This window comes from Ovis canadensis, chromosome 3, assembly GCF_042477335.2.
Source record: "Ovis canadensis isolate MfBH-ARS-UI-01 breed Bighorn chromosome 3, ARS-UI_OviCan_v2, whole genome shotgun sequence".
NCBI classification, from domain to species: domain Eukaryota; kingdom Metazoa; phylum Chordata; class Mammalia; order Artiodactyla; family Bovidae; genus Ovis; species Ovis canadensis.
In genome coordinates, this window is record NC_091247.1 from 57,316,603 (window position 1) to 57,338,188 (window position 21,586).

Here is a 21,586-nt window from a genome sequence, read left to right on the forward strand (position 1 = left end):
TAGGTAGATAGACTCAGTTGTGTCAGAGTCTTTGCGACCCCGTAGACTGTAGCCGGCCAGGTTCTTCTGTCCATGGCAAGAATACTGGAGCAGATTGCCATTTACTGCGCCAGTGGCTCTTCCCCACCCACAGGGTCAAACCGGTGCCTGTTGCATCTCCTGCATTGGCAGGCAGATTTCTTTACCACTAGTGCTACCTGGGAAGCCCATATATGTGTTATATATCTGAATCACTTTGCTATATACCAGAAAATAACATTGTAAATCAACTACATTTTGATTTTTAAAAATTATTTATTTATTTGGCTGTGCCAGGTCTTAGTTGCCTCATGTAGGTTCTTTAGTTGCTGCATTCAAACTCTTGGTTGCAGCATGTGAGATCTAGTTCTCTGGCTAATGATTGAACCCAAGCTGGCTGCATTGGGAGCGTGGAGTCTCAGCCACTGGACCACCAGGGTAGCCACTACTTCCATTTTTTTTTTTAAATTTTAATTAACAAAATACAGTGGGTGCACCATAAATACTTAATTTCAAAAGGATCCATCTTTATAGGAAGGCCATTTCCTCAGGCCCAGCCACAAGGAACTTCTCTAATATTATTAGGAGTGACATCATAACGTCTAGTACTTGCTCGTTTGACAGTTTCTGCTCATTTCTTTCTCTAATACAGGTTGTGAATGTCCCTCTTGGAGTCCTGGCAGGGCTCCAGCCAGAACTGAGCACTAGCAGGGATGTAAAGCTGGTCATGATTCAACACTGCTGGATTCAATTCAAGCCCAGTAATAGAAGAGCCTCCCTGAGCTTGTGGTCGCCATACCTGCCAATCATCTTCCCAAGGTTAGTCGATGTGTGAGCGTTTTGTCATATGCAAAACACTTGAGAAGGTCAAGGGGGAAGGAGTGGAAAGGGAGGCAGATGCTGAGGCACCAGAGGACATGGAGAGAGTTGGTTCCTGAGCTGCTATAACTGGGGGGCACTGCCCTCCCCCTGTTATAGTGAGCCAGGTGTCCAGTCCAGCAATCAGGAGGTATTCCAGCTCTTGGTGTTAGGAACAGTCAGTGCATCCTGCTTCCTGACAAAGAGTCCATCTTGTTACTGGCCTCCAGTTTGTAGGGAACCCAGATTGTATTCTCTGAAGAGCTGACCTCAGAGCAATGCCGCCTTTCTTTCTTAGTCAGCCTTTCTTAGTCAATTGGGGAATTCTCTGGTGGTCCAGTGGTTAGGACTCCGTGCTTTCACTGCAGATGGCTGGGGTTTGATCCCTGGTTGGGGAATTAATATTCTGCAAGCCGTACAGTGCAGCCAAAAAAAAAAGGTAAGCCAAGTCTGTGAAGTATACTATCTGTCACCTGCCCACTTACCCAGATTCTTGTTGTGACAGGCACTCATGATGTCCATTTCTCCCATGGTGAGGTGTGGGCCTGCCCAAATCACTTCCTGAGGTGGACTCATGGGAGGAAATACTTAAGAGTTAGCTTCACTGGCCAGGAAGCTGCCACATGTACAGTACTGGTGTACTCACTGAGGAAGGGGGGCATTGTGTTGCATTTTGAGTTTCTGTTAATAGCAACATAGGAACCAAACTGAGTGTTAGGCCCAGCCAGGTCTGAGACCTGAGTAAAGTCTGAACACTTCAGCTAAGACCACCCACCAATGTGTCACCCTAAATTATCCTCACCCTTTTGAGACACGTGGACTTTCCTGGTGGCTCTGACAGTAAAGAATCTGCCTGTAATTCAGGAGACCTGGGTTTGATCCCTGGGTCCGGAAGATCCTCTGGAGGAGGGAAGGGCTGCCCACTTCAGTATTCTTGCCTGGAGAATTCCATGGACAGAGGAACCTACAAGCTACAGCCCCTGGGGTCACAAAGGGATGGACAAGACTGAGCGACTAACACTTTCACTTTTAGATCATGCCCCAGATCTCAGTAACTTCATTGTCAAAAACAGATCCCTGTAAAGCAGTTATCCACCAATTAAGAATAAATTTAAAAAGCAAATAGAAAAACAGATCCCTACCACTTACAGTGGTGCTGCCTCCTGGACACTGAGAATCCAGCCCTTAGACTCCTGCAGGGACCCCTTCTTTCTGTCCCGTTACATGGATAGTAAGAAGCAGGCATTCACTAAGGCAGCCTGTTTATTCAGAATATGTTTACAGCTGCTTGAAGATTTTTTTAAATAATTTAAAATCCCATAATCATTTTATTTTTATTTATTTATTTGGCCACAGATCGTGGCATGTGGGACCTTAGTTCCTTAACCAGGGATCAAACCAGTGCCTCCTGCATTTAAAGAGCAGAGTCCCAGCCACTAGACTACCAGGGAAGTACCTGTTGGAAGATTTTTCACGTCAGAGGCATAACTGAATGATGAAACTAGTTTCCTTCTTTAATTTTTTTTTCAGGGCTGAGACTCCAGAATGAGTCCTCAAGGACTTCTTTCAAGACTCACAGAAACCTCCACCCTGGTGATAGCACACAGGGACTGTTTTCTTGTTCTTAGTCTGAACGACTGCCAAGAAGGAGAGCAACGGTAGAACAGTCAAATCCCAGGCTCTCCCCATAGCTTCTAATCTCAGACCTTGTTAAACTCCTTTCTGAGCCCAAGGACAGAAGTCACTTGAACAAATGAGTGAGTCATGAATGAAAACTCTCACTCTTTCCATGAGAAAGAATTAAGAGATGGACAGGTAAGCAAGCATATCCGTTTGGGAAAGAAGATGTTGGTATGAGATGTATTGTTAATAAGAGAGAGCATATATCAAGAGGGTGTGGACCTTTTGAAATGTGTAGGAAAAATTCTCTTTACAGTTCTCTTATTCTTTTAGAAGAAGCTCTTAGTCACTTCTGGATCAGTTGCCTTTCCTGATGGTTTGCTTTCCAAGTAGGTTATAGGATTTGGGTTTGGATTTGCTTGGGTGGGAGGAAAGTTTCAATTGGAATCTCCCAGGAAATATGTATTTCAATCAATTTGGGTTGTTTACTGGCCCTTTCTTTCTCAAACACCCATTTTGACCTGTTTATCCTCAGGATCCCTGGTTCTATGTGTTATGTCTCTGTGTGAGCCTGGCAGCTTACCCTGTATTCCCCATCTTTCTCCCTGCTTTGCCCAGAAATGGTCTTAAATGGAGCCCTTGGGGTTCAGTGGCCAGAATGGGGACAAAGCTTGTGCTTTGGGAGTCCAGGGAGGTTTTCTTCACTGTCCTAAGACAGGTGAACTGTTCTTCCAGAGAACATTTATCTTTGGACACTACATTTATCTTTGGACACTAGAGGGGAGAGAAGGACGCAATGAGTCTTGAGCACACAGACTCCTACAGGGAGTTGTGCAGCAGGGTGAATCACCAGATACTATTGAGAACGATTTTGAGCCTGCGAGTGTGTCTGGCACTTTGTGACCCCATGGACTGTAGCCCGCCAGGCTCCTCTGTCCATGGAATTTCCCAGGCAAGAATACTAGAGTAGGTAGCCATCCCCTTCTCCAGGGGATCTTCCCGACCGAGGGATCGAATCCAGGTCACCTGCATTGCAGGCGAATTTTTTACCGTCTGAGCCACCAGAGAAGCCCATCTTGAGCCTAGCCCTGTGCGGATGGTCTGAGAAATATAAAACAAGTGTACGAGAAGAGTCTGACTGGGGAGACGGGTCTTTTGCAGAGGACCTTGTGCCGCATGCAGAGGGGCTATGGGACTTAGAGATGTGAGGAAACCATTGTAGCTCAGCCACCCTGAGGAGATGGAGCTGATCTTGAAGGGCCCAGAAAACACTGAGAAGGTGGAGGTGGGGGCGAGACCACATGACCCGAGGGCTGGAGGCGAGAGGAACTGCAGCAGTGCGTTCACTTTGGCTAAGTGGGAAGCAGAGGTGCTTAGACACCAGGAGGCCAGTTGTGGAGGAGTAGCTCTGCTGTGGTGTGTTTGTGGGTTCATTCTTCTGGCAAAAATGAAGGCAAAAAGAAGTCAAAAAATCAAAGTTGTGTCTAAGGAGTGTTAGTTGGCAAAATTATGTAAGCAGGGTTAGAGTAACAGGACAGTCTGGGATTCCGGGGCCTTGACATAACAATGATACCTTTATTAGTTATTTTCCCTTAATAATTATTATTTTTCTTTTATCTGCCTTAGAGAAAATAACACTGCACATGGTTCAAAATCCAAAAGTATGGAGGATGTACATTTAGTGAAAAAACTATCTTCCACTCTTGTTCCCCAGCCACCCTGTTTTCCTGCTGAGGAAGTTGGTACTTCCTAGAAGACTATAATTCTGGAAATAGTCTCTGTAAAGACAAGCAAATATATTTATGTGGTTTTTTTTTTTTTTTAGAAAATCCAATGGTAGAGTATACTCTGCCCTTTGCTTTTTCACTTAATAGAGTAATATCATGAAGATTGTTCCACATCATTTATAAAGTACTTTCTTACTTTTTTTTTTAATGGCCGTATAGGATCTCATTAAGTGGATATGCTTTAATTTATTTAAAATTAGTTCACTAGTGACAACTAGTTTATCATGATGATCATTTTGAAATGTATAGAAATATCAAATCACTGTGTCATGCACTAGGAACTAACATCATGTTGTAAGTGAATTATAACTCAAAAACAAACTTGTAGAAAAAGAGATTAGATTTGTGGCTACCAGAGATAGGGGAATGGGGGAAGGGGATTAGATAGTGAAAAGGTGCAAACTTCCAATTAGAAGATAAATAAGTACTAGGAATATAATGTACAACATGAAAAGGTAACACTGCTATGTGTTAGAGTGAGAGTTAAGAGAATAAATCCTAAGAGTTCTTATCACAAGGAAAAAAAATTTTGTTTGTTTGTTGATGTAATATCAATAGATGGTGATGGATGATCACTAAACCTATCCTGGTCATCATTTCATAATGTATATAAGTCCAATCATTATGCTGTGCACCTTGCATCTTATACAGGGATGTATGTCAATTACATCTCGGTGAAACGGCAGGTGGGGGGGTATTATAAATAAAGTAAAATAAAATAAGACGTCCATCAGTGGACATTCAGAGTTTTTCTAGCTTTTTGCTTTTATAAACCGTGCTACCATGGATTTCCTTCGTGGTCTAGTGGTTAAGAGTCTGCCTGCCAATGCAGGGGACATGGGTTCGATCCCTGGCCCAGGAAGATCCCACATGTCACGGGGGCAGCTAAGCCCATGTGCCCTAGAGCTCATGCTCCACAGCAAGAGAAGCCACCGCAGTGAGAAGCCCTCGAACCACAGCTAGAGATGGCATGGCAGCAGAGACCCAGTGCAGCCAAAACAAAAACAGACAAACAAAGCCACGAGTAACCCTGTAAGCTTGCCATTTTGCCCATGGATGAGTATATATATTAGATAAATTCCTCAAATGCAGTTGCGGGCCCCAGATAGACACAGCATACATGATTGTCCGATATTATCAAGCCGGAAAGGTGGTAACAGTTCACTCTCCAGTGTCTTACAGCTCTTGGTCCTCTAGCCAGCACGGTGTCACCACGCATTTTGATCTTTGATAACAAGATAAGTGAAAAATGTTATTTCAAGAGTAGTTTTAGTTGATTTTAGTTGACATTTCTCTTGTTATGAGTAAGGCTGAGCATTTCTTCACATGTTTAAGAACTGTTTGTGTTTCCTTTTATGCACACCATCTACATCCATGCCCATTTTTCTACTGGTTTCTTTTTTTTTCTCTTACTGACTTGTAGGATTTGATTTCATTTTTTAACAGTAAGAGCATTAGGGCTTCCTGGGTGGCTCAGTAGTAAAGAATTTGCCTACAATGTGGGAGACCTGGGTTTGATCGCTGGGTTGGGAAGATCCCGTGGAGAAGGAAAGGACAACCCACTCCAGTATTCTTGCCTGGGAAATCCCATGGACAGAGGAGCCTAGTGGGCTACAGTCCATGGAGTTGCAAAGAGTCAGACACAACTTAGCAACTAAACACCAAAGACAGGAAAATTAGCCTTGTGTTTGTATATGAGTTGCAAAAAGTTTGTTGGGTACTTTTTAAGCTCCAGCAGAGGAAAGATTTGGCCGAGCAGAACATGAGGAAAGCGCCTCACTCAACTTTACTTACTCAGAGCCCTGAGACTTTGAATGGGCCAAGAAATCTGTATGAGATTATATTAACATTAAGCTCTTTGCAGACCAGGTTAAACAGGAGTTGTCCCTACAGTGTTACCTGTAGTTGACTTCTCCAGGGTTAATCCATTGTGTGTGTGTTAAGGGAAAGGGTGTGCTGTTCAAGCTCTCATCTCTGGGGGACTGATATGTGCCTGAGAGACTGACTCTCATTTGCCTTGCAGGTTGAAAGTGTGTCTGCCGGGTCCTCTGCACCATGTGACAAGGACAGCAGTGCTCTCCTGGCTTTCAGAGGAATTTCTGTACGTACTGCCACAGCCCAGTGTCTTTTGTCAGTAGACGCTCATGTAACATGCTGCTATGTGGTGCCAGCTGCCGGGACACAGGATGGCACAGACCTTGCCCTCCAGTAGTACATACTTTGAGGGTAGGAGTGGGAACAGACATGCAAAACAATCTCTGCCTAATCAGAAAACTGTTGTAATGAAGCAGAATATAAAGCACAGTGGGGATATCAACAGCTCACCACTAGATTTTTATCCATTTACTCTTCACTGCTGCTGCCGCTAAGTCGCTTCAGTCATGTGCGACTCTGTGCAACCCCAAAGACGGCGGCCTACCAGGCTCCCCCATCCCTGGGATTCTCCAGGCAAGAACACTGGAGTGGGTTGCCATTTCCTTCTCCAATGCATGAAAGTGAAAAGTGAAAGTGAAGTCGCTCAGTCGTGTCCAACTAGTAGCGACCCCATGGACTGCAGCCTGCCAGGCTCCTCTGTCCACGGGATTTTCCAGGCAAGAGTGCTAGAGTGGGGTGCCATTGCCTTCTCCGATTTACTCTTCAAGGAGGGCATATACTTGTCCCTACATTGCCCAACTTCTCCAGTTGGTATTTTCCAGGTGCCTCTCATTAAGATTGGGCTTCCCAGGTGGCTCAGTGGTAAAGAACCCAGCTGTCAATGCAGGAGTGGGTTAAATCCCTGAGTAGGGAAGATCCCTTGGAAGAGGAAAGAGCAACCCACTCCAGTACTCTTGCCTGGAAAATTCCATGGACAGAGGAGCCTGGCAGGCTACAGTCTGTGGGGTCTCAAAGAGTCAGACACAACTGAGCGACTGAGCACGCACTCAGTAAGACTGGCTTTAACCCACCCATCTGGGAAGACAGATTCTAATGGCCTCCAGTTTCAAGAACATTTGGTACAGTGGGCAGTTTGTGTTTGTGTGGATAGGAGGACTTGGACTCCACCCTCACACTGAAGGTCACCTGCCCCTACAGATCTCAGAGCTGAAGAACCACAGCGTCCTCCAGGCCCTGACAGCAGAGGCGAATGGCTGGGAGCCCGGTGGTAAGGTCCCCTTCAGGGCCCACAGAGCCTGGGTGGGACTCAAGGCAGAGCTCTTGGGTCTTTCTTTTCCTTCCTTGAATTTCTCTCACTACTTTTCCTGTAGAATTTTATAGGTTTATCCTTCTTCAAGGGAAATTAGAACTGACACTGGATTAGGAGTCAAGAGACCTGAGTTCATTCTTTCTCTTTTAAGGGGTTTTGTTTTTTTTTTGGATGTGGATCATTTTTAAACAAAACATCTGCCACATGTTTTGGTTTTCTGGCTGCAGTGCATGTGGGATCTTAGCTCCCTGACCAAGGATAAAACCCACACACACCCTCTGCTTTGGAAGGTGAAGTCTTAACCACTGGACTGCCAGGGTGGTCCTGAGAGACCTGAGTTCTAACTTGGTCCCCAAAGCCCTGCTAGTGGCTTATTTGCCTTTTGGGGAAATCACACTATCTCTGTGTCTACAGTGGAAATATCAATATCTCCTTTGTGCTCTAAAGGATGTTGTGATACTGAAATGATACAGAGTAGATGAAGAGGCTTTGAAAAGTTAATCTTGTTTTACCTGCTTGACATGGCGCTTCTCATACTCTATTTAAAGCTCACTCTGCCTGCTATTGTACTGCACAAGAAAGCACACTCCACCAATTCAGAAGGACCACTTCTGGAGTCAAATGTCTCTGGCTTAAGTCTTGACTCTCAACCACCAGCTCCATGACCCAAAGCAAGGGACTTAATCTTTCTAACCCCCACTTTACTTATCTGTAAAACTGGGGTTATATCAGAACCTGTATAATAATGAGATAATGGAAAGTGCTTAACACACAGAATCATAGCGAGCACTCATTGGTGTGTTTTGTTATCTTAAAATCTTGCAAATTGAATGTGTAATCTCCAAGAATATGGGAGTCTATTAAAAATATTCCAGTGTAGAAAAATTATTTGAAGGTCTCAGAAGTTTCATTTTTTAAAAGAGAACCATTTTTTAAATTTTATTTTTAATTGGAGAATTATTACTTTACAGTGTTGTGTTGGTTTCTGCCAAAAACAACATGAGTCAGTCACAAGTATACATATATTGCCTCCCTTTGAACCTCCCTCCCCTGCCCTACCATGTGGATATTAAATTTGTTACAACATTGCTTCAGTTTTATGGTTTTGATTTTTTTGGCCTTCAGGCATGTGGAATCTTGGCTCCCCAACCAGGGATCCAACCCACACCCTTTCTGTTGGAAGACAAAGTCTCAGTCACTATGATGGCCAGGAAAGTCCCTATAAAGTTCCTTTTAATTGAATTTTGTCTTTACCACGTGTTGACAAACCTAATATTGATTAGAGATGTTGCCTCAAATACCAAAATATCTTCTGTTTCAGTACAACTGGCAGTTATGTGCCAGATATTTTTGATCATATTAAACAATTACAGTGGACTTTCCAGGTGGTAAAGTGGTAAAGAATTCGCCTGTCAATGCAGGAGACTCGCGGCACTGAGTTTCGATCCCTGGGTCAGAAAGATCCCCCAGAGAAGGAAATGGCAACCCACTCCAGTATTTTTTCCTGGAAAGTTCCATGGACAGAGGAGCCTGGCAGGCTACAGTCCTTGAGGTCACAAAGAGTTGGATATGACTGAGTATGCGCACATAAGTGTTGGAACAATTACATTTTTTTTCCAGACTGCACTCAGCTAATTTAAATTAATAGGCTGACTAAATCAGCAGTGCCGTTTACTCTGTGAATAAAGAGAAAAGGGCTTAAGTAAAGGAGGTAATTGACACAAGGAAAAATGATAAAGAGCCATACTAACGTGAACTGTCTTCCTAGAGATTTGGGTTTTGGCTCCATGCTTTTCTGTTCATGTGGGGAAAACAGTATTTACATCAGGATTGTGTGCAGAGGTGGGAGTCATCTCCTTGAGTCCTAAAGGAACTAGGAAAGGAGCAATATGCTCTTACATGGGTAGAGTCTCTAATTCAGGCACCAGATTGAAGTTGCCCCTTGAGACCATGTGCTTCCTCTTAATTGCACTGCTATCACAGTAAACTGCCACGCCCTTGCCCATGAGGTTCCTACTCCTGGTTCACAACCTTTGACCAATGTGTTTATAGGCAGGGATGCATGGGGTAAAAGATTAATTGCATTGTGATGATCTGAAGGTTAACGAGTCAGTGAGGCTGGATGCAGATGAGGGGAGAAGGGTGGGGGAACTCTTATCATCTTGATAAACTTCCATGGCTGCCGTTCCACCCTTCTTGTTCAACCCCTTTGTCGTTGTAGCTCACTTCCCGAGGGTCCAGCGTGCTGGACATAAGTCTTTATTTTCCTCATAGTCCCAGGTCGAATATCCTGTGTTCTGTTGAAGTTGCCTAGTTTGGAAGCCCTGTTGTACCATCTACTGCCCTGGGCAAGGACTGGCAAGATTGAATGTCCTAGAGTCCAGATCCATCTCATCTGCTACCACCATCCACAATCCTGCTAGACCTGAGTCCACAACTGGGTTGGCCATGCTAGCTGAGGTGTATTAAGCAAGTGACCTTGGGCCACGTGCTCCCCTAGACTCTGTTCTCATAGTAATCTCAAAAGTGATTACAGATGGTTGAGTAACTTGCCTGAAGAAGCACAGCTTGTGAGGGAGCTAAAGAGTTCACAAGCCGTTTGGCTCCACAGGGTGCTTTCACTGTGGTCCTCTCCAGCTCCCCAGCAGCCTCCTCAGCCTCCTTATCCGTTAGTGTTTTGAGTTTGGGGTAGGGTTTTCTTTAATTTTGCCAGTGTGTATCAGTCGCTCAGTCCTGTCTGACTCTATGCCCTATGCACTGTAGCCCACCAGATTCCTCTATCCAGGGGATTCTCCAGGCAAGACTACTGGAGTGGGTTGCCATTCCCTTCTCCAGGGGATCTTCCCAAACCAGGGATCAAACCCAGGTCTCCTGCATTGCAGGTGGGTTCTTTGCCGTCTGAGCCACCAGGGAAGCCCTTCTGCAAGTGTACTTCCAAAACAGTTCACTGCCACAGAAAGTCCTCAGCCCTGGTTGCAAGGCAGAGGGGAGCTGTCCTGACTTGCTTACACTATCCAGGCTGGGAGGCTCACCAGTTTGGTTTGAACAGAAGCCTCCCCATCCTCCCCACTGTTTGCCTGTGTCCTCTTTAGCAAAGGGAAAAAGCCGGTGACAGCCATGAGACCAGAATTCAGTCCAGAGAGTGGCAGCTGTGGTGCGGGGTAAGGGCTGTGCAGTGACTATAGAGAGCCTGTCCTGCTGCCGTGTTTTCCTTCTGTCCCTGCTCCTTTCATTGTGCTTTTCATTCACTCATCAAACATTCATTGTGAGGACTTCCCTGGTGGTCCAGTGGTTAGGACTCCATACTTCCACTGCAAGGGGCACAGGTTTGATCCCAGGTAATTGGGGAACTAAGATCCCACATGCCAGGCAGTGTGGCCAAAAACAGCAACAAAAACATTCATGGTGTACCCATTGAACCCCAAGAACCCTGCCCTCCTGTAGCTCCCAGTGCAGCGGGCAGGACAGCTACCACACTGTGACAAGAACGGGGTGTTGGGGGCTCTCGTGGTGCTGCTCCTAAAAGCAGATTCCAGAGGCTGAAGAAGGTGCCAGGGGAGGGTGGTGCTGGAGTTGGCTACAGGCTGAGATGGAGCTGCGCCAGGAGGGGTTGGGGTTTCATTGTGAGAATTACAAAGAATCCATAGAGGGTTCCGTGCAGCGGGCTGGCATCAGGTCTGGCCTTTTTGAAAGCTTACTTTGGCAACTGTCTGGCAAGATAGGCAGATGAGGCCAGGGGCTACGACAGTGATCCAGACATACCTAGATCTCAGGGGGTGTCCTTGTCTCACTATTGCAGTTGTGAGTACAGAAGTCCTCCAAGCCCAAGAAGAATGGGAAGCTGTGGACAGCATCCACCCAGAGACAGGTAACTAGAGGAATGGCACCCTCTCCACACAGCCTGCTGCTGCTAAAGGCACTGTCCACCCACGAGGCTGATGCTCTGTTTGGGATTAGAAGACAGAATTCCTGAGTGTTCTCATTTTTGATATGTGACATAGAATAAAACCTCTTTTCCCAGTTCAAAGGTGATGCCCTCCAACCTCTGGAGGAAAGGGAGATGAGAAGGGAAGGGAGATGTCTGTCTGAGAGAAGACAAGGAGGACCATGGTCAGGGTTGGCTTCTGCAGGGTGATGAGGTCGGGCAAAGGATGGAGCTGGGCAGCCAGGACCCCTGCATCAGGCTGAGCAGATTGTTCACTGTACAAGGAAATCTCTGGAGATGGAGGTTGAAGCTGTCTGCTGGAAGGCACTGGGGGCTGTCAGAACTGTGTCTCGTTCCTTTGGGAGGTTTGGGTGGAGCTGTGGGAAGGGAGAACTGAAACCTAAATCTAGCCTGAGCCCCACTTGAGCACCTGGAGAGACATTACGGGGGCTGTATCAGCCGTCACCTGAATTGCTGGTTGATGAGTTAATTCCCTGGAACAAAGGCTGGAGGAGAGATCATTCATCTCCAGGGCATGAGAAGGCGAAGTAGAAACCGGAAAAGGCCCCTAGACAGACCTGTCACAAGCTTCTGTGTGGGTACCTCCTCCAGGCAGTGACGCACCCCACTCACAGATGAGTGGACTTGGGGGCTCCTACAGATCAGCTTCTACTATGCAGGGCTCGGCCTGGCCCACCTCCACCAGCCAGCTCTGAAAGGGAGCCCACCCTGTGAATAGCACCAGCCCTCTGACACTGGGTTGGTTGTAGCTGTAGGTGTCTGACACTGACAGCTGGGAGCCTGTGCTGGGCTTAGAGGTGACAACCAGAAGGCCCTTGGTACATGTTTGCTGATAGAGTGGCTCCTGTCACAAGTCCTGGAGTGCCTTCCCTTTTGCCACAGGGAGCCGGGCCAGCGTGGACCAGCCGGGGCAGCTCATCTCCTTCAGTGAGGCCCTGCAGCATTTCCAGACAGTGGACCTCTCCTCCTTCAAGGTATGACACCAGGGCGGGGCAGGGAGGTGGCACAGGGGTCTTGAGCAAAGCGCTTTCTTCCCCCAAGCCATGTTTCTACCCCATCAGGATAGGCCACAGGAAGATCCCCTGGAGAAGGGCATGGCAGCCCACTCTAGTATTCTTGCCTGGAGAATCCACATGGACAGAGGAGCCTAGTGGGCTACAGTCCATGGAGTTGCAAAGAGTTGTTACACGACTAAGAGACTAAGCACAGGATAGGGCACTGGGCAGGCAAGAGGGAAGCTTCCAGTTGAGGGCACTTTCCTGTCTGAGAAATCTCAGGGTACAGTATCACAGGTGGCCGAGGACCCAGATGTCATGCGGTCTCAGGGACTGTGTACCCAGAGCTTTAGTGGTCCTGTCTTATGGGGTCTGTGGAGCTGCTCCCCACTCTCCCGTCCTAGGGACGGCGGGGGGCTGGGGGAGGGGCGCGGCAGTGGGTCTGAAATCGGATGCTAGGAAGCAGGGTAGTCTGTCCAGAGAGCTGAGTGATTCATGGCCAATACAGGAAATTTTTCCATATCCTAGAGGAACTAGAAGCTCTTTGGGAATTTAAAAAATATGTGGGTTTGGAAAAAGAGTGCTGAGGAAATGAAAAGCTGGCAGACATCTTGAGTGCCTAGTGGTAAGTTTGCTGCTGCTGCTGCTGCTAAGTCACTTCAGTCGTGTCTGACTCTCTGCGACCCCATAGATGGCAGCCCACCAGGCTCCGCTGTCCCTGGGATTCTCCAGGCAAGAACACTGGAGTGGGTTGCCATTTCCTTCTCCAAGGCATGAAAGTGAAAAGTGAAAGTGAAGTCGCTCTATCATGTCCGACTCTTAGCGACCCCATGGACTGCAGCCTACCAGGCTCCTCTGTCCATGGGATTTTCCAGGCAAGAGTACCAGAGTGGGGTGCCACTGCCTTCTCCGAGTGGTAAGTTTAGAGGACTGTGAATTCAAATGTTCAACCTAAAGCCTGGCTCGAAGGGAGAGGCTGAAGATAGGAATCAGACTGATCCCAGAGAGCTGGAACCTGTTGAAATCAGAGTATCCTAAGCCCTGCAGTAGTGGCTCTGAACACGGAGGCGTCAGCAGGAGCTGATGTAGCCAGTGCTGCTGTGGTGTGGACAGAAGGCACCAGCTACCCCTCAGGGGTATCCAGCTCCGAGAAAGTGCCCTAGACTCCCCTTCTCACCGTCTGTCTTATCCTGGACGTTGAGAGGGCTGTTAGACTATATATCTTTTACAGAGAGACAAACACAGACTTGCAAAGGGTGGAAGCAGCCCTGCTGGGAGACTTGGCTTGGCGTCTGTGTGTCTGTCCATCTATCAGATGCCGGTCCCCGTAGCCAGTCCCCTCTAGCTTCCTTGGAAGTCAGTGACAGAGCCATTTCTGGAAAAGCCCAGAGGCTAAATACAGACTGATACAGGCTAAATACAGGCTGATTAGATCTGGGCTTAGGGACATCTCTTTCTGCTTACAAAGGACCTGAGAGCTGGAAGAACCTGTCCCTGGAGATTAATTTTTTCTTATTTTTTAAAATCTTTATTGGATTTGTTACAGTATTGCTTCTGTTTTATGTTTTGGTTTTTTGGCTTGGAGGCATGTGGGATCTTAGCTGTCCAACTAGGGCTCAAACACCCCAACCAGGACCCACACCCTCTGCAATGGAAGGTGAAGTTCTAACCACTGGACTGCCAGGGAAGTCCCCTGGAGATTTAGTAATAGCAGATGCTTTACAGCTTCTGCCCTGTTTCCCTGGCTCAGAGGCCAGCCAGTTAGTTGGGAACCATTTGTTTCTACAAGACCAGTCCTGTACTGATCCTCATGGTAAGTTCATGAAAGCAAATGAACTCAGCACCCTGCCCACTCCTGCACCTTTCTTCCCAGAAAAGAATCCAGCCCACCATCCGAAGGACCGGGCTTGCTGCCCTCCGGCACTACCTCTTTGGGCCTCCGAAGCTCCACCAGGGCCTCCGTGAAGAAAGGGACTTGGTCTTGACCATCGCTCAGTGTGAGTGCACGGCCGCAAGGCAGGTGCTGCGTGAGTGGTCAGGCAGAGAGAGCGGTTTGTCCATCCTGTGGCCAAGACTAAACCGAGGCTCTCGCATTCACCATGTTGTGGGGAGGGCCAGGTGTGGATGTCCCGGCTGGGTCTGTCTTAGTTGTACGTTCTCTGGGAAGCACTCAGTCCTCCCCTGAGGGCCAAACCAGCAGAGCATGGATGTGTTTTGGGGCAGGTGGCCTGGATAGCCAAGACCCCATGCATGGCCGAGTCCTGCAGACCATCTATAAGAAGCTGACTGGCTCCAAGTTTGACTGTGCCCTCCATGGAGACCACTGGGAAGATCTGGGCTTTCAGGGTAAGAGAGAGAAATGGTTCATCTTCTCCCTGACTCCTTATTCCAAGACTAGCATGAGAACCCAGATAGTCCTCTTCTTGTTACCCCAGCACCATGAGACGGGATATCTGGGGCAAAGCATTCCAGGAAGAGGGGACAGCAAATGTAAAAGGCATTTGTAGGTTTCTATTGTTGCTGCAGAAAATTACCACAAATTTAGTGGCTTAAACCAGTACGAGGGACTTCCCTGGCAGCTCAGCAGTTAAGCTCTGTGCTTCCAATGCAGGGGCCACAGATTTGATCCCTGGGTGGGAACCTCAGGTCCCAAATGCTGTGCAGTACCGCCCAAAAAGAAAAAAGACCCACAGATTTACCACCTTCTAGTTCTGTAGTTGAGAAGTCTGACACAGTCTCTCTGAGGCAAGATCAAGGTCACAGCAGGGCTGTATTCCTTTTTAGACTCTCCAGGAGAGAATCTATTTCCTTGCCTTTTCCACCTTCTAGAGGCCTCCCACATTCCTCCTCCTTCAAAGCCAGGAACACAGCATCTCTCAGAGCTGAATCTGTCCTCACATCCCTCTTTCTGATGACGTGTTTCTACCTCCCTGTCACACATTTAAGGATTCTTCTGACGACATTCAGTTCAGTTCAGTTCAGTAGTTCAGTCATGTCCAGCTCTTTGTGACCCCATGAACCACAGCACGCCAGGCCTCCCTGTCCATCACCAACTTCTGGAGTTTACCCAAACTCATGTCCATTGAGTCGGTGATGCCATCCAACCATCTCATCCTCTTTCGTCCCCTTCTCCTCCTGTCCTCAATCTTTCCCAGCATCAGGGTCTTTTCAAATGAGTCAGCCCTTCACATCAGGTGGCCAAAGTATTGGAGTTTCAGCTTCAACATCAGTCCTTCCAATGAACACCCAGGACTGATCTCCTTTAGAATGGACTGGTTGGATTTCCTTGCAGGCCAAGGGACTCTCAAGAGCCTTCTCCAACACCACAGTTCAAAAGCATCAAATCTTCAGCGCTCAGCTTTCTTTATAGTCCAACTCTCATATCCATACATGACTATTGGAAAAAACATAGCCTTGACTAGACAGACCTTTGTTGGCAAAGTAATGTCTCTGCTTTTCAATATGCTGTCTAGGTTGATCATAACTTTCCTTCCAAGGAGTAAGCGTCTTTTAATTTCATGGCTGCAGTCACCGTCTGCAGTGATTTTGGAGCCCCCAAAAATAAAGTCTGACACTGTTTCCACTGTTTCCCCACCTATAAGTGATGGGACCGGATGCCATGATCTTAGTTTTCAAATGTTGAACTTTAAGCCAACCTTTCACTCTTTTTCACTTTCATCAAGAGGCTCTTTAGTTCTTCTTCACTTCCTGCCATAAGGGTGGTGTCATCTGCATATCTGATATTTCCCCTGGCAGTCTTGATTCCAGCTTGTGCTTCTTCCAGCCCAGCATTTCTCATGATGTACTCTGTATAGAAGTTAAATAAGCAGGGTGACAATATACAGCCTTGATGTACTCCTTTTCCTTTTTGGAACCAGTCTGTTGTGCCATGTCCAGTTCTAACTGTTGCTTCCTGACCTGCATACAGGTTTCTCAAGAGGCAGGTCAGGTGGTCTGGTATTCCCGTCTCCTTCAGAATTTTCCACAGTTTATTGTGATCCACACAGTCAAAGGCTTTGGCATAGTCAATAAAGCAGAAATAGATATTTTTCTTGAACTCTCTTGCTTTTTTGATGATCCAGCAGATATTGGCAATTTGATCTCTGGTTCGTCTGCCTTTTCTAAAACTAGCTCGAACATCTGGAAGTTTACAGTTCACGTATTGCTGAAGCCTGGCTTGAAGAATTTTGAGCATTACTTTACTAGCCTCCCTGGTAGCTCAGCTGGTAAAGAATCTGCCTGCAATGTAGGAGACCCCGGTTTGACTCCTGGGTTGGGAAGATCCACTGGAGAAAGGATAGGCAACCCACTCCAGTATTCTTGGGCTTCCCTGGTGGCTCAGCTGGTAAAGAACCCACCCGCAATGTGGGAGACCTGGAATTGATCACAGGCTTGGGAAGATCCCCTGGAGAAGGGAACAGCTACCCATTCCAGTATTCTGGCCTGGAGAATGCCATGGACTGTATAGTCCATGGAGTCCTAAAGAACTGGACATGACTGACTACACTGGGCCCAGCCAGATAGCAAGGGTAGTCTCCCTATCCTGATTGGCAGCCTTCATTCTGACTGTAATCTTGCTCCTCCTTGCTGTGCAGCCTTTTATTTTGTATTGCGGTATAGCCAATTAACAATGTTGTGACAGTTTCAGATGAACAGGAAAGGGACTTAGCCATACATATACACGTATCCATTCTCCCCCAAACTCTCTTCCCATCCAGGCTGCCACATAATATTGAGCAGAGTTCCCTGTGGTATACAGTAAGTCCTGGTTGGTTATCCATTTTAAATATAGCAGTGTGTACATGACCATCCCAAACTCTATCCCTTCCCCCAACCTTCCCCCAGCAATGTTGCTGTCTATTAATTGTCTTTTGTCATTCAAGTTGAGATTTTCCTAGTTCTTGGTATAATGAGTGATTTTTTTATTTTGTCCTAGACATTTGGGGTAGTATATAAGGACACTATGGATCTTCTTTAAATCTTCTATTGTAGCAGGCCTCCTCTGACACTGGGCAGTGGGGGAAAGGTGATGTCACCTCATTATTACCAGTTGGGAATAGAAATCCAAGTATCCCACTGAGCCTCCACTAATACCACTGGCTGGGAGGGGCAGGGGCACCTCATTGCTGTTACATGTCACCTCCCCTGACATCCCATAGAGACTGGTGGGCTCCTTGGCACCAGGGAAGGATAAAAGTCCCTTCCCTGCATCTCTGACTGCCCTGGCAGAGCTGAGGGCCACCTCATTGCAGTCAGTCAGAGGAAGTCGAGATTCTCCACCTGGTCTGTGATCAAGGTCATTGACTCAGGGAGCAGGGATTTCATTGTTGTTGTTCAGTGACTGAGTTATGTCGAAGTCTTTGGGACCCCATGGACTGTAGCACACCTGGCTTCCCTGTCCTTCACTATCTCCCAGGTTTGCCCAAGTTCATGTCCATTGAGTCAATGATGCCATCCAACCATCTTATCCTCTGTCATCCCAGAGTTCTCCTCTTATCTTAATCTTTCCCAACATCTGGGTCTTTTCCAATGAGGCGACTCTTTGCATCAAGTGGCCAAAATACTGGAACTTCAGCTTCAGCATCAGTCCTTCCAATGAATATTCAGGGTTGATTTCCTTTAGGATTGTCTGGTTTGATCTCCTTGTTGTCCAAGGGTTTCATTAAACTCTCTCAGTTTTCTCTTGGTTTCTGTCTTAGGAACAAATCCAGCCACAGACCTCAGAGGAGCAGGCTTCCTTGCCCTCCTGCATCTCCTGTACCTGGTGATGGACTCAAAGACTTTGCTAATGGCGCGGGAGATTCTCCGCCTGTCTCGTCATCATATCCAGGTGGGGCTTTGGTGAGAAGCCAGCAGAGAAGGCTGCAGGGCTAGGACCTGGGCACAGGGCTGTCCTGGGTAGTGGGGGCAGCTTCTCAGGTGGATCTCCAATTGCTGAGGGCCCTCAGGACAGCTGAGGCAAACAGGCATGGGCACCCCCGTCTCCCTGACCTGGCTGGAACCTGGGCTCCACCACTCATTGGTGTGTGTCTCAAGCCAGCGCCTCAGGGGCTCGGAGCCTTGGTCTCTTCATCCGTAGAGAGGGGATCATGGAGCTTCAGCCGTGGAGCTGGGGAGGCTAAATGCAGCAGTGTGCACAAGCACTGGGCACAACGCTGGTGTCAGTGTTTCTGCATAGTGCCCTCCCGACTCTGGCATGCCCTCCTGGCCCTGGGGGGCGCACTCAGCCTTTACGTGCCCAGAGGAGAGGCTTTGCCTCCCAGGGCCGGGTGGCACACATGGGCTTTCTGAAAGCTCAGAAGCGGCTCCTGTAGCCCTCAGGTTCTGTCCAGGCCTCTCTTCAGGGTTTTCCCCTGTAGTAAAGGTGGTAGTCCCTCAATTTTAGACAACAGACTTGACCTGTTTCCTGCCATTTGTCTGTCCCAGATTCATGGGGCCTGGAATTCATTCATTTACTAAGCAGATATTTATTCAGCATTCCCTGTGCTAGTAATTGTTCTTGGTGCTTGGGATGAGTCAATGAGATCCGTCTAGCAGGGAGGACAAGACAGTAAGTCTAATATATAAATAAATAATAGGGAATGTTAAGTGCTGAGTAGGCAAGGTTGGGGGAATATGGGTGGATTACAGTGGTTTCTGCTTTGGGGTGTTTCGCCTGCACTGAGTCTCCATTGCAGCATGGGCGCTTCCTCTAGTTGCGGCGTAGCCTCAGTAGTTGCAGCTTACAGGCTCTCTAGTTGCAGCACTTGGGCTTTGTTGCCCTGTGGCATGTGGGACCTTAGTTCCCCAGCCAGGGATCAAACCCACTTCCATCCCTTGCATTGGAGGCAGATTCTTAGCCATTGGACCAACAGGGAAGTCCTGGGATTATAGTTTTCATGGGGTATAATGTAGCTCTCATGAGAGGGTGCAGAGAAAGCAATGGCACCCACTCCAGTACTCTTGCCTGGAAAATCCCGTGGGTGGAGGAGCCTGGTGGGCTGCAGTCCATGGGGTCACTGAGAGTTGGACACGACTCAGTGACTTCACTTTCACTTTTCACTTTCATGCATTGGAGAAGGAAATGGCAACCCACTCTAGTGTTCTTGCCTGGAGAATCCCAGGGATGGGGGAGGCTGGTGGGCTGCTGTCTATGGGGTCGCACAGAGTTGGACATGACTAAAGCGGCTTAGCAGCAGCAGCAGCATGAGAGGGTGAGACTTAAACCATGCCTTAAAGTTGGGGGGATGGTTGTCAGCCAAGCTGGTATTTAGAGGAAGAACATTCCATGCAAAGGAAGCATCGAGAGCAGAGGCTCCAGGAAGCAGTGTGTCTGGCATGGGAGGGAATGGCAGGAGGCCAGAAGGAGCAAGGAGGGCCGTGGGAAGGCAGTGACAGGGTAGCAGGGACCAGATGGTGTCGGACCTGATAGACTGTGATGAGGACGTTCGCTTTTACTCTGAATCAGATGAGGGTTTTGAACAGCTTGGAGTGACAGGGTCCAACTTACATTCTTTGAATGCATCCTACCAGCCAGTGGGTTGAGAGTGGTCTCCTGTGAGGACTTTCACAATCAAGCTAGAGGTGATGGTTTAGTCCAGAGTATTTTTCAGAGGAGATAGGAAGTGATCAGATCCTGGGTATAGAATCTTGAGTGTATAGGCTGTAGAGAATACAGCCAGCATATTTTTTAATGGATTGGATGCAGTGTAAGAAAAAGAGAGCAAGGAGTCAATGGTGCTTTTTAGCTTGAGCAGCTGCAAAACCAGAGTGGCAACCAACTGAAATGGAAAAGAGCAAGTGTGGGACAGGGGTTCCATTTGCCATATGAATTTTATTTATTTATTTATTTTTTTTTTTTTTAACGGGAGATGCAGTTTATTTACACCAGCAGCCTTGGGGGCAGGGGAAATACACAGCGTTTACAAAGTTAGCTACCTGTACAGGATGGATTACATATGCAAAAATAAAAATCTCAAGACCACAGGACAGCGTGAGCCCCACCCCCCTCCCCCAATGACCCCAGCATGCGGTAATGCCAGGCGGGTGGCCCCTGGGCATGCGGAGGGGAGTGATGCATGGAAGGAAAAGCCACCGGCCATGGAAATTAGTACAGAACCCCCCCACACACTCAGACACATGATAGGATACAGGGTGGACGACACCTAGCCGGGGTGGGAAGGATGGGAATTGAAACCCACACAGCCTGCTGTTAGAGGGAAGGGAGTGGAGAGCTCCTAGCCCCTGTTCAACTACATGGTAGTGGGGCACACTCTCCCCAGAAGGAAGGGGGTTTGCTTAGATTGAGGTTATACATTTTGGGCAAGAACCCTAGGAAGTGACAGCCCTCACGTCAGGAGTACCCATGTCAGTGTGTCTTACTACTGGTGAGGGTAACCCAGAGCACGTGGTTAAGGTGGTAGCAGCCAGGTCTCTCCTCTGTAAAGTCACTATTTTTCCCTTTGTAAATAATCACTCGTGGGGGAATATACTTTGAACATGAACGTGTTAGTCGCTCAGTTGTGTCCGACTCTTTGCAACTCCATGGACCATAGCCCACCAGGCTCCTCTGTCCATGGGATTCTCCAGGCAAGAGTACTAGGGTGGGTAGAAGATCCCTTCTCCAAGGGATCTTCCCAACCCAGGGATTGAACCTGTGTCTTCTGCATTGCAGGCAGATTCTTTACTATTTGAGCCACCATAATTAATCACTGTCTTGGAGGATGATACCTTGAAACTATATAAATATCCTCTTTTTCCTCAGACTTGGTTCTAATGGTGATTTTCTGTTTCCTTCATTCCCCTTACATTTATTAGTTGGAATTCTTCTATAAGAAAGAGGTATTTGTGCTATTTATTTATTCAGGTACTTTTTATATCAGATATTTATTTTATCTATAGGTTATAATCCAGTACTGTCATTATGTATTATCTATTTTGTTGCTCAAATTGCTCCAGCAATGCCCACTTTAAGAGCTCTTTCAGGTTGGTACCTGTGCCCTTTGCACATGCCCTGTCCTTTTTTGAGCACTTTTCTACTTTCTAGATCCGAGAAGGCACCCTCAGCTCACGTATTATTTTCTCTGTGTGATTCCCAGCCCTGAAACCAAACACTTCTCCATGGAGCTTTTGTTCTTTAGCTGGAGAATGGGATCTGAAAACCAAGATCTGAATGCTGGTGTTCCCACTGCCATTACGA

General features: G+C 47.4%; 1 protein-coding gene across 3 annotated transcripts in view; it reads left to right on the forward strand.

Annotated features, from left to right (window-relative positions):
• The window catches only part of ELMOD3 (ELMO domain containing 3), a 32,658-nt gene that overhangs the window by 997 nt on the left and 10,075 nt on the right, over window positions 1-21,586 (forward strand). For all 3 annotated transcript variants that reach the window (XM_069583134.1, XM_069583133.1, XM_069583132.1), the window contains exons 2-10: window positions 671-837; window positions 2,407-2,691; window positions 6,307-6,384; window positions 7,356-7,425; window positions 11,267-11,335; window positions 12,296-12,387; window positions 14,282-14,405; window positions 14,632-14,754; window positions 18,108-18,238. In XM_069583134.1, the coding sequence (XP_069439235.1) occupies window positions 2,641-2,691; window positions 6,307-6,384; window positions 7,356-7,425; window positions 11,267-11,335; window positions 12,296-12,387; window positions 14,282-14,405; window positions 14,632-14,754; window positions 18,108-18,238 (738 nt within the window). In that variant the 5' untranslated portion in view covers window positions 671-837; window positions 2,407-2,640. The remainder of the gene's footprint in view (window positions 1-670; window positions 838-2,406; window positions 2,692-6,306; window positions 6,385-7,355; window positions 7,426-11,266; window positions 11,336-12,295; window positions 12,388-14,281; window positions 14,406-14,631; window positions 14,755-18,107; window positions 18,239-21,586) is intronic.